Source organism: Pseudophryne corroboree, chromosome 11, assembly GCF_028390025.1.
Source record: "Pseudophryne corroboree isolate aPseCor3 chromosome 11, aPseCor3.hap2, whole genome shotgun sequence".
Lineage (NCBI taxonomy): Eukaryota > Metazoa > Chordata > Amphibia > Anura > Myobatrachidae > Pseudophryne > Pseudophryne corroboree.
The window spans coordinates 46,078,046-46,093,460 of NC_086454.1; the positions used below are offsets into that span (position 1 = coordinate 46,078,046).

Genomic DNA, 15,415 nt, shown 5'->3' on the forward strand with positions numbered 1-15,415 from the left:
TGCAGATGTGCATAATATAATGTGTCAATATTTTAAAAACTACTTTTTCAACTTTATTAAATAAAATACATTTTAGAAAACAATGTTGTTAACGCTTTTGAAGGGAAAAATCATCAGTTAAATTAACTTATGTTATGTTGCATCCGTACTTGGGAGTTCTGGAAAGAGATCGCATTACTTGTAAGCAGAAATCCAAACACACAGACTATGATGTCGGGCAAGGTCAGTGCATAACTGAAGGGAAAAAATAATGGGGCAGATGTATTAACCTGGAGAAGTGATAACCAGTGATAAGCGCACAGTGAAAACGCACCAGCCAATCATTACGGATTTGAAAAATGACAGTTAGGAGCTGACTGGCTGGTGCGTTATCACCTTCCGCTTATCACTTCTTTATCCCTTCTCCAGGCTTAATACATCTGCCCCAATGTACCAAACAGTCACTATTTCATGAATAAATGTTTCTGCATATGGCCCTTGTTGTCAGATATATTTTCATTTTGCATAAATTGCAAAACTGTAGTGGTCACTCCCATAATCTCATCGACTGCCCCTTATGTGCTATCGCCGCCTCCCCTTCTCTCTCTCACCACCATCTCTACTCTCTGTTTGCCTACCCCCATCGCCTCCCTTCTTTCCTAAGGCTACTCTCCCAAATAGCTTCCTTTACTCTGCCACATTTTCCATCTAACTGTTCTGACCAAACATCCTTCCTCCACAACTTACCCCATACCTCCATCCTTGTCCTCAGCTTCCATACTAGTTTGGATTGTCCATGCTACATCATTTGAAACATACGCAATACCTGCAAAAATGCTCTTACTCTGCCAATCTCTTCACCTGTCCCTCTCCTCGTCCTCGTCTTTAACCCATCATCAGAAAAACCATCCCTTGAACCTCCACTCCATCACCTCATTGTGACATGGTCCTCTTCTGGTTGACCTTCTGGCTTTTTACAGCTCTTTCAACATCTCTAATCCTGACTACTCAGGCCCTACACATATTCTAGTTGTTGGTGTCAGGCAAGGGTCTATTCTAGCCCCCTTACTTTATCCTTTGAAGCTTATCAGCTCTGTTGGCTTCCAGTATCACCTTCATGCAGCCATTACCCAAATCTACCTCTCCTTCCCTGACCAATTCTGCCACTTCTACAACATTGCCAGCATCAGACCCTTTCTCATCCTGGACACAAGGAAAACTTTTTCCTACCCTTGCAGCTTCCTCCCCGCTCTCCCTTACTCATCGCTCTGCATAAGGCTCCTCTTTCTGACATATGTAAGATGTAATGTATAAAAATAATAAAAATAAAACGTTCTCTCCCCTTCATTAACAGGCCGTGCTATTTAGCATCAGTCCTCATGCTGTTGGGGTGGACCCAAATTTTTGTTAGGGGTGCCTAAGGCACTGCAGGATTACGGATGGGTCCACGGTTATCTTGGCTTTTTTGCTGCGCCTCGGCACTCCATGGTTTATTAACATAAACCTTGCATCTATTGTTCTCAGCTGTAATACAATACAGAGAACAATACAGAAGGGGATTAAGTCATTACAGCAGGGGATTAAGTCCGATTGCCCAGTCTCAGTTAATCCTATTAAAGGTCAAGATAAACATGGACCCATCTGTAGGTCTCTCCTGTTACCCACAGTCAGTGGATTCAAAGAAATAAAACACAAGTGTGCCCCTGTATAGGTATGGCTAATAAATAGTACCTCTGTTCTGATATTACTATAATTAATAGTGCCCCTGAATAATTACTAATAACAGTGCCACCATATACATATAAATTTAACTTAGAGCCCCGTTAGTTAAAATCCAATATAAATCTGTTGGGCAAAATATTTTTATTAATATTATTTTTGTTCTAATATTTTCTGTAGTGCAACAGCTTCTAAAGTTTGTCTACAATGGAATACCTTTTATCATCCACCGTAATCTAGAAATGAGCCCTGACGCATCCAGGAGTGGTCTCTCACCCATGAAAGATAAGAGACCACCTACGCCCCAGTGTAATCCCTGTGGACCCTTATGGACCCTGAAGAAAAGAGATATTGCGTCATCACTACGGCTCACTGCTGATGACCATCTCCTGTATATGTCCAAGCAAAAACTTTCCTTCTTACCATTTATGGTCAAAATGAAAACATTCTAAAATGCCAGAGTCCTTTATTAACCTGGACAAATCAACAGCCTCCTTTCTTACCTGTCTGATAAGCCCTGCCTCCTCTCTTACTAAGAGCTACTGTACTATAGAAATTAGCTCATAGCATCAGACATACGAACATCTGAAATGTTTTGCTATACGTCCCAATGCAGTACATACCTGAACCGGGTTAGGAACAGAGCTTGACTTTTGCTGAGGAATTCCTAGTTGGTTGAAAGCATTGGATCCGCAAGATAACAGAAGTCCATTTTCTGGAAAGCAAACATGATATTCCACAGTAAAAATAAGCGCGACCAACAAATTATATAACGATGTAGGAATATGTCACTGATCGAAATGATAAAAAGAGGTAGGTTGGCCAAAAATGGGAATTGTATACTTATGCTAGATCCTAGACTGAATCCACTGGAGGACACTGGACCATGGGGTACAGAGCCTCCTTTAGGACACTGGAACTTGAAATGATTTCAAGTATTTTATGCTCTTTTCGATTATATAACCCCGACCTGCAGGGAACTCCGTTATTTCCTAACTAAGCTCCACAGGACAGAACAAGGAGATTTTAACGGAAAGAGAGACGCTGGTTCATCCCTTGAAAAAAAAATACTTTTATCGGGAGAACTAGAACATAATTGTGTTCCGTAGCCACAAATGGACTTAGATAAAAGGATTTAAGGTCAGTATAAGAACTGGTTTTCCTCATCATCCCCTTGGAGACACTGGACTATGGAAACATCAAAATAGTTGCAATGTGCAACCTATTATGCCCAAAACTGCTGCCATTACCCATAGATACATGGAACTGGAATCTTGTTTAGAAACGCACCAAATACTACTGCCCACAACTTCTCAGCCACAGTTCCATGCAGTGGTGCCCACGAGGTGCTCATCAACCTTGGAGAATGTGCCTTCACATTCTAAGGGACCGGTTTCCCATACCAATATAAAACTGGAGACTCACAGATGTCAGCCACTTTGAAGCAAGGCAACCTCTTTCGCAAGCTTCAAAGAGGACCAAAAGATCAGTGATCCTAAACCTAGTGTCCTTTAAACAGATCATCAGTGCCCTAAGCCATAAGAGATCTCTCTTCCCCTACAGATGGATTATGACCAACAGCAGGAATCACATTAACTTATTTCAGGTGAAACATGGAAATCACCTTCAGCTGATCATGTCTGTAGTACCTACCGACTTACGCTCATGACGGGTGTGGTTCATCAAATCGACAATGTTTAGGTCGACCACTATAGGTCGACAGTCACTAGGTCGACATGGATGGAAGGTCGACAGGGTTTCTAGGTCGACATGTGCTAGGTCGACAGGTCTAAAGGTCGACATGAGGATTTTTTTTTTTTTGGTGTTGTTTTCTTCGTAGAGTGACCGGGATCCCAAATTAGTGCACCGCGTCCCCTCGCATGGTGCCTTCGCTCCGCTCGGCACACTTTACCGTTCCAATCGTAGTCCACGTGGATCGTTAAGTATGAAAAAATTCAAAAAAAGAAAAAAAATGTGAAAAACTCATGTCAACCTTTAGACCTGTCGACCTAGCACATGTCGACCTAGAAACCCTGTCGACCTTCCATCCATGTCGACCTAGTGACTGTCGACCTATAGTGGTCGACCTAAACATTGTCGACCTAGACACTGTCGATCTTCAGACCGGAACCCGCTCATGACACCATTCAAACCATTAAACTGGAAAGAATAAAAACTGTTTTACAAGTCAAAAAACATAAACTCTGTCTAACATGAGTCACCTGGAGGGTTACTGTAATACCGTCCATACGGAATTTATGATCCATGGGACTAGTGGAGGACTGTAGGGTGGTCTGAAAAGCCTGCAGTAAACTCTGCTTCATATGCACCAAGTGACACAAATCTACCTGATCCTGGGGGTAATTCCAAGTTGACCCCCTTTGTTAGCAGTTGGGCAAAACCATGTGCACTGCAGGGGGGGCAGGTGTAACATGTGCAGAAAGAGTTAGATTTGGGTGGGTTATTTTGTTTCTGTGCAGGGTAAATACTGGCTGCTTTATTTTTACACTGCAAATTAGATTGCAGATTGAATACACCCCACCCAAGTCTAACTCTCTCTGCACATGTTATATCTGCTCTCCCCTGCAGTGCACATGGTTTTGCCCAACTGCTAACAAAGGGGGTCATTCCGAGTTGTTCGCTCTGTATTTTTTTGTCGCAACGGAGCAATTAGTCGCTAATGCGCATGCGCAATGCCCGCAGGGCGACTGCGCCAAGTAAATTTGCTATGCAGTTAGGTATTTTACTCACGGCATTACAAGGTTTTTTCTTCGTTCTGGTGATCGTAATGTGATTGACAGGAAGTGGGTGTTTCTGGGCGGAAACAGGCCGTTTTATGGGTGTGTGCGAAAAAACGCTATCGTTTCTGGGAAAAACGCGGGAGTGGCTGGAGAAACGGAGGAGTGTCTGGGCGAACGCTGGGTGTGTTTGTGACGTCAAACCAGGAACGACAAGCACTGAACTGATCGCAGATGCCGAGTAAGTCTGGAGCTACTCAGAAACTGCTAAGAAGTGTCTATTCGCAATTCTGCTAATCTTTCGTTCGCAATTTTGATAAGCTAAGATTCACTCCCAGTAGGCGGCGGCTTAGCGTGTGCAAAGCTGCTAAAAGCAGCTTGCGAGCGAACAACTCGGAATGACCCCCAAAATTCCTGCTGCGATCAACTTGGAATTACCCCCCCCCCCCCCCCCCCCACCCCCCTATGATGATAATTAGCCAAAATGGCTTTCTTGCTCCCAGGGTGTTCCCAACCAATCACTCTGTGGAGTTTCTAGTGTTCTACCCAACCTCCACCAGGACAGGGAATTCAATAAACTATCCTCTGTAAAGTTCTGTGTACTGTGCAGGCACTCTATAGATAACAGTTAATAATAATACTAAACTAACATTATACTAGGTGCTTCATCGCGCCCTACGGGCGCTCTTCACACCGTCGCAAGGGGCTACGCCCCTTTAACCCTTGCATGCCTCTATGGGGTTCAATATTTGTATTATATGGAGTATTACCTGCATTCCTTTGTTAGTGGTTAAATATTGCACAATGAAAGGGCGTGCGATTGTGAAGGAGGCGCAGCCCCTTGCGACGGTGTGAACAGCACCTGCAGGGCACGATGTACAGAATGACCGGGTGCGAGGGGGACTGCGGATGGGGGAGGGTGTCTGTAGATGCTGCAGGTGGAGGGGGGGGGCAGATGCGGGGGGGGCCCGGATGGGGAAGGGTTGGGAGGTGCTGCGGGTGGGGGAGAGACAGAAGAGTGGGGGCTGTAGATGGGGGAGGGGTCCGGAGGCACTGCAGGTGGGGGAGGGGCAGTGGTGCCACGGGGGAGGGGCAGGTGCAGGGATGTTGCGGATGGGTGAAGGGTTCTGGAGGTGCTGTGGGATGGGAAGGGGCGGGGGTACCGGGGGTGGGGTAGGGGGTCCGGATGCACCGCGGTGGGGGGAGAGGCAGGTGCGGGTGGTGTGGCGGACGGGGAAGGGGGTCCGGAGGCGCTGCAGGTGGTGGAGGGGCAGGTGCGGAGGTGCCGTGGGTGGGTGAGGGGGGGACCGCGAATGGGGGAGGGTGTCTGCAGATGCTGTGGGTGGAGGGGGGCAGGTGTGGGGGGAGACATATGGGGGGTGGATGGTGGAGGGGGTCTGGAGGTGCTGTGGGTGGTGGAGGGGTGGGGGAGTGGGAGCCGCTGGTGGTGTAGGGGTCTGTAGGCACAGCATGTGGGGGAGGGGTAGAGTGTCGCATGTGGTGGAGGTGAAGGTGCGGAGGTGTGGTGCATTGGGGAGGGGTCTGGAGGCGCTGCGGGTACTGTACCTGCCAAAAAGGTAGTTGGAGGGTACGCAGTAACAGGGCCAGGACAGGGGTGACAGGGTCAGAACAGGGGTGACGGGGCCAGGACAGGGGTGACGGGGCCAGGACAGGGGTGACGGGGCCAGGACAGGGGTGACAGGGCAAGGACAGGGGTGACGGGGACAGGACAGAAATGACAGGGACAGGATAGGGGTGACAGGGCCAGGGTAGGGGCGGCAGGACCAGGATTTGGTTGACAGGGCCAGGATAGGGGTGACAGGGCCAGGATAAGGGTGACAGGGCCAGGATAAGGGTGACAGGGCCAGGATAAGGGTGAAAGGGCCAGGATAAGGGTGACAGGGCAAGGCCAGGGGTGACAGGGACATGACAGAACACAGGGCACGGGAGAGATTGGTATTAGGGACAAAACAGTGGTGACAGACAGATGTGTCTTACCGGAGTCACTGCTGCTGGCTGCTGCTGTTCCACTCCAACCTGTTTGGATCTGCTGCTGGTGGAGACTTGGCATGGTTGACTCTCTCAGGCTGGAGTCCTGCTTCCTCTGCCCGTCCGCATCCCTCCCCCCCACTCCTCAGTCACACACCGCGGACCTCGGGCTGCCGGGCACTGTGGTAAGGGGAGACTGGGAGTGACTGGTTAGCCCCCAGGAGACGCTGCGGCTGGAGGGAGAAGGGGGTCATAGCATGCACGCGGCACGGACCTCACGGCTGCCGGGCACTGTGGTAAGGGGAGACTGGGAGTGACTGGTTCGCCCCCAGGAGACGCTGCGGCTGGAGGGAGGAGGGGGTCGGAGCCTGCAAGCAGCGCAGACTTCTGCAGCGCTGCCCGCCGGCTAAAGTGTGTGAAGGAGCTGGGCGCACCTCACTGCGGGCGGCAGCGCTGCAGCTAGCGGTGGGGTTGCCGGGGCTGGAGATAACAGAGGCAGTACGTAACCTGCACAGCGGCAGGTGCCCCACAAAACTGCAGCTAAGAAGCGTGGAATGTGCCAGAAAGTGATCCTGCTGAGTATGCTGATGTGGGGGGTCAAGTACACAGTGAGCCGGTGCCCGTCTGTCTGTATGGCATACCCCCTCACACACCTCCATACCTCCCAACTGTCCCGATTTTCGCGGGACAGTCCCATTTTTTGGGGTCTGTCCCACTGTCCCACCCGCGGGCCGCAGTTGGGAAGCTCCTGTACTCGCTGTTCTGCTTAGCATGCACACAGCGTCTATTAAGTGGAGACAGAGGGAGAGGGGGCATCAGGGGGTACGGATTAAGGGTGGGCCCAGGGGGTACGTACCCTGGGCCTCACAGTTTTAGGGGGGCCCCCAGCTGGAGTAGCTCTGTCCCAGCTCTGAAGCTCCCCCGTCCTGCCAGTAAAGGCCCATACACACTGGTCGATATATCGTCCGTTCTCTTGAACGGCCGATATATCGCGGGACCGTCGGCCAGTGTGTACGGCCGATACGTCTGTGAACTCCGTCGTTCACAGACGTATCGCGTCAGCCACGCAGCACAGCCGACGGCCAATATACCTACCGATATATTGGCGCGTCGCTGTGTGTGTACGGGGCGGTCGGCCGACCGCCCGTACACATGCTGGGGCGGCCGGCGGTGATTGACAGCTGAACTGGGCGGGCGTGTGTACACGCCCACCCAGTTCATGACGTCAGTCCCCGACGGATCGAGCAGTGTGTATGCTGAACACACCGCTCGATCCGTCCATAGATATATCTGCAGATCAATTGATCTGCAGATATATCTATTAGTGTGTACCCACCTTAACAGCAGCAGCATTGTGCTACAGTCAGCACACGCTGCTGCGTGTTGGCAGGTCTGTGGTGTTGCAGGGAGGCAGCAGCCTCCCTGCTTTCTTCTGCCTGTGCGGGTGTGTAGGGGAAAGCGACCACCCCCTCTGGATTTACCCCTAGCTGATGGGCCAAAATCCCATGAAAAAAAAAAAATATCCCGGAATTTGCATAAGGGGGCGTGGCCACGAGGGGCGCAATTAGACCACGCCCCTAAACCCACAGCAGGCACAGCAATGAGATAGGGTTACTGTCTCAAGTGCCCTGGGCCCCCCGGACTCATAATCCGCCGCTGGGGGCATGCCAGCAGCTCACAGAGCGCTGGGCATGCCTCCTCACTGACGAAAACAGCGGCGTGGCTCGCGGTCGCGGGTCCACCCGTGAAGCCACGCCCCCTTTCCCGTTGGCCATGTCCCCTTTTTGCTGTGCGTGTGTCCCTCCTGCCTGAAGAAAGCTGGGAGGTATGCACCCCTGCCTGTGCCATGGCCATACCATCTGCTCCTGCTCCAAGTCTCCTATAGATTTGCCCAGATCTGTGACTCATTTGACTAACTCCGCCCAGTGTTTTGACTCCGCCCAGCGTTAGCAAATGAAGCACAAAGTCACAGATCTGGGCTATTATATAGGAGAATCTCTGGACGTTAGGAGTGATAATAGTCAGTCCAGAAGAAATCATTATTGCACACGCATGGACCAATGGGGGTCATTCCGAGTTGTTCGCTCGGTAAAAATCTTCGCATCGCAGCGATTTTCCGCTTAATGCGCATGCGCAATGTCCGCACTGCGACTGCGCCAAGTAAATTTGCTATGCAGTTAGGAATTTTACTCACGGCTTTTTCATCGTTCTGGCGATCGTAATGTGATTGACAGGAAATGGGTGTTACTGGGCGGAAACAGGCCGTTTTATGGGCGTGTGGGAAAAAACGCTACCGTTTCCGGAAAAAACGCAGGAGTGGCTGGAGAAACGGGGGAGTGTCTGGGCGAACGCTGGGTGTGTTTGTGACGTCAAACCAGGAACGACAAGCACTGAACTGATCGCAGATGCCGAGTAAGTCTGAAGCTACTCAGAAACTGCTACGAGGTGTGTAATCGCAATATTGCGAATACATCGTTCGCAATTTTAAGATGCTAAGATTCACTCCCAGTAGGCGGCGGCTTAGCGTGTGCAATACTGCTAAAATCGCCTTGCGAGCGAACAACTCGGAATGAGGGCCAATATACGAATACTTGAGACAGCTTCTGCGATCCACGGGCGGTTCAGGGTTGAGAATAGGCGGTGACCTAAAGTCAAAAAGAGGAGGAGGAGCTTTGGGCGTGTTACGGGCGAGTGTAATGGCATGCAGCTGCGATTTTGTTCGTCTGATCCTACAAGAGGAACGGTCTCTCCCAGATAAAGACCTTTGGGTCTATACCCAGCTCAAATATTACACATGGAAAATCTTTGCATCCTCCCCAATAGGGGAAATATATAATTACACACAGGCATCCATACAAAGCGTATTGGTCTAGGCCAGTGTTTCCCAACCTCAGTCCTCAAGGCACACTAACAGTCCTGGTTTTAGTGATATCCAGGCTTGAACACAGGTGACTTAATTAGTACCTCAGTTATTTTGATTTAACCATCTGTGCTGCAGCCTGGATATCAGTAAAACCTGCACTGTTGGTGTGCCTTGAGGACCGCGGTTGGGAATGCCTGGTCTAGGCTCTTACGTAATGGTACAGATGCCCTAGCTACCCTGGTAAATAGGAATCATCCATCGATTTGGGGATTGGTTAAACAGACTTGATATACTGTATATGTCAATGGAACATATGACATTGGCTGCACTGCAGATAAATGCTGAGCTTACCGCTACGTGGCTTAACAGATGGGAGTCTATGGAATCTGATTTATACATGAGATATGTCAGTAATTCCATGCGAGACATGCCCTTGGTCTGTCTGTAGTTGTCTCTGACAACTAAGTCTTATTTCCCATACTAGAGACACATGGCGACACGGTTCCTACCTCCGGCTTTTCTCTTTCCCTAAACCTTTTTCCCCTGCTTATGAATGTATGTCTTTATAGTAAAAATAAGATTTTACTTACCGGTAAATCTATTTCTTGTAGTCCGTAGTGGATGCTGGGGACTCCGTAAGGACCATGGGGAATAGACGGGCTCCGCAGGAGACATGGGCACTTTAAAAAAGAATTTAGATTCTGGTGTGCTCTGGCTCCTCCCTCTATGTCCCTCCTCCAGACCTCAGTTAGAGAAACTGTGCCCGGAAGAGCTGACAGTACAAGGAAAGGATTTTGGTAATCCAGGGCAAGATACATACCAGCCACACCAATCACACCGTATAACTTGTGCTAAACTTACCCAGTCAACAGTATGAACAACAACAACAGAGCATCAGTTCAACCCTGATGCAACAATAACATAGCCCTTATTGCAGCAATAACTATATACAAGTATTGCAGAAGAAGTCCGCACTTGGGACGGGCGCCCAGCATCCACTACGGACTACGAGAAATAGATTTACCGGTAAGTAAAATCTTATTTTCTCTAACGTCCTAGTGGATGCTGGGGACTCCGTAAGGACCATGGGGATTATACCAAAGCTCCCAAAACGGGCGGGAGAGTGCGGATAACTCTGCAGCACCGATTGAGCAACAATAGGTCCTCATCAGCCAGGGTATCAAACTTGTAGAACTATGCAAAAGTGTTTGAACCTGACCAAGTAGCAGCTCGGCATAGTTGTAATGCCGAGACCCCTCGGGCAGCCGCCCAAGAAGAGCCCACGTTCCTAGTGGAATGGGCTTTAACTTATTTTGGCAGCGGCAATCCAGCCGCAGAATGAGCCTGCTGAATCGTGTTATAGATCCAGCGAGCAATAGTTTGCTTTGAAGCAGAAGCACCCAGCTTGTTGGATGCATACAGGATAAACAGCGACTCCGCTTTCCTGACTCTAGCCGTTCTGGCTACATAAATCTTCAAAGCCCTGACCACATCCAGTAACTCGGAATCCTCCAAGTCACGAGTAGCCACAGGAACCACAATAGGTTGGTTCATATGAAAAGATGACACCACTTTTGGCAGAAATTGTGGATGGGTCCGCAATTCTGCTCTATCCATATGGAAAACCAGATAGGGGCTTTTATGTGACAAAGCCGCTAATTCTGACACACGCCTAGCCGATGCCAAGGCTAATAGCATGACCACCTTCCACGTGAGATATTTTAACTCCACCGTTTTAAGTGGTTCAAACCAGTGTGATTTCAGGAAACTTAACACCACGTTAAGATCCCAAGGTGCCACTGGAGGCACAAAAGGAGGCTGAATATGCAGCACTCCCTTTACAATTGTCTGAACTTCTGGTAGAGAAGCCAATTCTTTTTTAAAGAAAATGCATAGGGCCGAAATCTGGACCTTAATGGAGCCCAATTTCAGGCCCAAAATCACTCCCGACTGTAGGAAGTGGAGGAAACGGCCCAGCTGGAATTCCTCTGTAGGAGCATTCCTGGCCTCACACCAAGAAACATATTTTCGCCACATTCGGTGATAATGTTTAGCTGTCACGTCCTTCCTAGCCTTTATCAGCGTAGGAAGGACCTCGTCCGGAATGCCCTTTTCTGCCAGGATCCGGCGTTCAACCGCCACGCCGTCAAACGCAGCCGCGGTAAGTCTTGGAACAGACAGGGCCCCTGTTGCAACAGGTCCTGTCTTAGAGGAAGAGGCAACGGGTCCTCTGTGAGCATTTCTTGCAGATCTGGATACCAGGTCCTTCGTGGCCAATCTGGAACAATGAGGATTGTTCTCACTCCTCTTTTTCTTATTAGCCTCAGCACCTTGGTATGAGAGGAAGAGGAGGAAATACATAGACCGACTGGAACACCCACGGTGTCACCAGGGCGTCTACCGCTATTGCTTGAGGGTCTCTTGACCTGGCGCAATACCTCTGTAGTTTTTTGTTGAGGCGGGATGCCATCATGTCCACCTGTGGCAGTTCCCACCGATATGTGATCTGTGTGAAGACTTCCTGATGAAGTCCCCACTCTCCCAGGTGGAGATTGTGTCTGCTGAGGAAGTCTGCTTCCCAGATGTCCACTCCCGGGATGAACACTGCTGACAGAGCGCTTACGTGATTCTCCGCCCAGCGAAGAATTCTGGTGGCTTCTGCCATCGCCACTCTGCTCCTTGTGCAGCCTTGGCGGTTCACATGAGCCACTGCGGTGATGTTGTCTGACTGAATCAGAACCGGTTGGTTGCGAAGCAAGTGCTCCGCTTGACGTAGAGCGCTGTATACGGCCCTTAGTTCCAGGATGTTGATGTGAAGGCAAGTCTCTTGACTTGACCACAGACCTTGGAAATTTCTTCCCTGTGTGACTGCTCCCCACCCTCGGAGGCTAGCGTCCGTGGTCACCAGGACCCAGTCCTGAATTCCGAATCTGCGTCCCTCTAGAAGGTGAGAACTCTGCAGCCACCACAGGAGTGACACCCTGGCCCTGGGGGACAGGGTAATTAACCGATGCATCTGAAGATGTGATCCGGACCACTTGTCCAGTAAGTCCCATTGGAAGGTCCTCGCATGGAACCTGCCGAAGGGAATGACCTCGTATGATGCCACCATCCTTCCCAGGACTCGAGTGCAGTGATGCACTGACACCTATTTTGGTTTTAATAGATTCCTGACCAGTGTCATGAGCTCCTGAGCTCTCTCTATTGGGAGATAAACCCTTTTCTGGTCTGTGTCTAGGATCATGCCTAGGAAAGGCAGATGAGCCGTAGGAACCAACTGCGACTTTGGAATATTTAGAATTCAGCCGTGTTGCCGTTACACTTCCAGAGAAAGTGATACGCTGTTCAGCACTGCTCTCTTGATCTCGCTTCTATGAGGAGATCGTCCAAGTACGGGATAATTGTGACACCTTGCTTCCGCAGGAGCACCATCATTTCCGCCATTACCTTGGTGAATATTCTCGGGGCCGTGGAGAGACCAAACGGCAATGTCTGAAATTGGTAATGACAATCCTGTACCGCAATTCTGAGGTACGCCTGATGAGGTGGATAAATGGGGACATGAAGGTATGCATCCTTTATGTCCAGAGACACCATAAAATCTCCCCCTTTCAGGCTTGCGATGACCGCTCTTAGCGATTCCATCTTGAACTTGTACCTTTTCAGGTATATGTTCAGGGATTTTAAATTCAATATGGGTCTGACCGAACCGTCCGGTTTCGGGACTACAACATGGTCGAATAATAACCCCCTCCTTGTTGAAGGAGGGGAACCTTGACCACCACCTGTTGAAGATACAATATGTGAATTGCAGTTAACACTATTTCCCTCTCGTGGGGGGAAGCCGGCAGGGCCGTCGTGAGGCGGCATCTGCTCAAAGTCCAGCTTGTATCCCTGAGACACAATATCTATTGCCCAGGGATCCAACAGGGAGTGAACCCACTTGTGGCTGAACTTACGAAGACGTGCCCCCACCGGGCCTAGCTCCGCCTGTGGAGCCCCAGCGACATGCAGTGGATTTTGAAGAGGCCGGGGAGGACTTCTGTTCCTGGGAACTAGCTGTGTTGTGCAGCTTCTTTCCTCTGCCCCTGCCTCTGGCAAGAAAGGACGCACCTCAGACTTTCTTGTTTCTTTGTGTTCGAAAGGCTGCATTTGATAATGTCGTGCTTTCCTAGGCTGTGCAGGAATATAAGGCAAAATATCAGAATTACCAGCTATAGCTGTGGAGACCAGGTCCGAGATCCCTTCTCCACACAATCCTCAGCCTTCCATATGCCTCTTAAGTCGGCATCATCTGTCCATTGCATATTCTACAGGACACGTCAAGCAGAAATCGACATAGCGTTGACTCTAGAACCCAGTAGACTAATGTCTCTTTGGGCATGTTTTATATATATATATCTTTTAAGACAGCATCTTTAATATATATATCTCTATATATACATATATATATATATATATATATATATATATATATATACATACTAGGGTCTCAATCTCTACTGATAAGGTACCTGTCCACGCTGCTACAGCGCTATAAACCCATGCCGACACAATCGCCGGTCTGAGTAGTGTACCAGAATGTGCAAGCTATCTGCAGGATCCCTGAGGATAGCTGTTAAGTCAGGGCTACCTTTTGGGCAAACGTGACACCCTAGGGGAAGATTCCCATCGTATCCTGGCCCTAGTAGGGAAAGGATACTCCCTGAGAATTCTTTGTGGGAAACTGCAGTCTCTTGTCTGGAGATTCCCGCTCTTTTTCATCATGAGAGGAGGGAAATTTACCTCAGCTTTCTTCCCCTTAAACATGTGTGCCCTTGTGTCAGGGACAGATGAGTCATCAGTGATATGCAAATCATCTTTTATTACAATAATCATATATTGAATACTTTTCTGCCATTTTGGCAGCAACTTTGCATTATCGTAGTCGACACTGGAGTCAGACTCCGTGTCGATATCAGTGTCTATTATTTTGGATAGTGATCATTGAGAGACTCTGAAGGTCTCTGCGACATAGGGACAGACATGGGTAGATTCCCTGTCTGTTCTCTAATCTTTTGTGCAATAAATTCACCTTAGCACTTAATTACACATATCCAAACACGTGTCGGCGTTGTCGACGGAGACACCCTCACACACACATTTGCTCCATCTCCTCCTTAGGGGAGCCTTTTACCTCAGACATGTCGACACACACGTACCGACACACCACACACTCAGGGAATGCTCATCTGAAGACAATTCCCCCATAAGGCCCTTTGGAGAGACAGAGAGAGAGTATGCCAGCACACACCCCAGCGCTATTAACCCAGGAATAACACAGTAACTTAATGTTAACCCAGTAGCTGCTGTTTATATTGATTTTTGCGCCTAATTATGTGCCCCCCCCCTCTCTTTTTACCCTCTTCTACCGTGTAACTGCAGGGGAGAGGCTAGGGAGCTTCCTCTCAGCGGTGCTGTGGAGAAAAAACATGGCGCTGGTGAGTGCTGAGGAAGAAGCCCCGCCCCCTCGACGGCGGGCTTCTGTCCCGCTTTAATGTACAGTTTTTGGCGGGGGCTCATACATATATACAGTGCTCAACTGTATATATGCAAACTTTTGCCAAAGAGGTCTCTAATTGCTGCCCAGGGCGCCCCCCCCCCCCCCCTGCGCCCTGCACCCTTACAGTGACCGGCATATGTGGGTGTAGTGTGGGAGCAATGGCGCACAGCTGCAGTGCTGTGCGCTACCTCAGTGAAGACTGGAGTCTTCTGCCGCCGATTTCGAAGTCTTCTTGCTTCTTTCACCCGGCTTCTGTCTTCCGGCTCTGCGAGGGGGACGGCGGCGCGGCTACGGGATCGGACGACGAGGGTGAGATCCTGTGTACGATCCCTCTGGAGCTAATGGTGTCCAGTAGCCTAAAAAGCAGGACCTATCTGCAGAGAGTAGGGCTGCTTCTCTCCCCTCAGTCCCACGATGCAGGGAGTCTCATAGCTCCCAACATGACCCTGTCCAGGAGGGACACAATGCTCTGCTTCTGGACTTCCCTCTTAATTTTTGATTGTCATCACCTGTGCTGAAACACCTTTCTTATTAATTAACCTGTTCAACACAGGTGCCGGCAATCATAAATTAAGAGAAAAGTCC

General features: G+C 49.5%; 1 protein-coding gene across 1 annotated transcript in view; it reads right to left on the minus strand.

The window, feature by feature from the left end:
• Positions 1–15,415, minus strand: part of SERGEF (secretion regulating guanine nucleotide exchange factor) — a 271,874-nt gene that overhangs the window by 198,575 nt on the left and 57,884 nt on the right. The window contains exon 4 of the mRNA XM_063944109.1: positions 2,322–2,413. Coding sequence (XP_063800179.1) covers positions 2,322–2,413 — 92 coding nt within the window. The remainder of the gene's footprint in view (positions 1–2,321; positions 2,414–15,415) is intronic.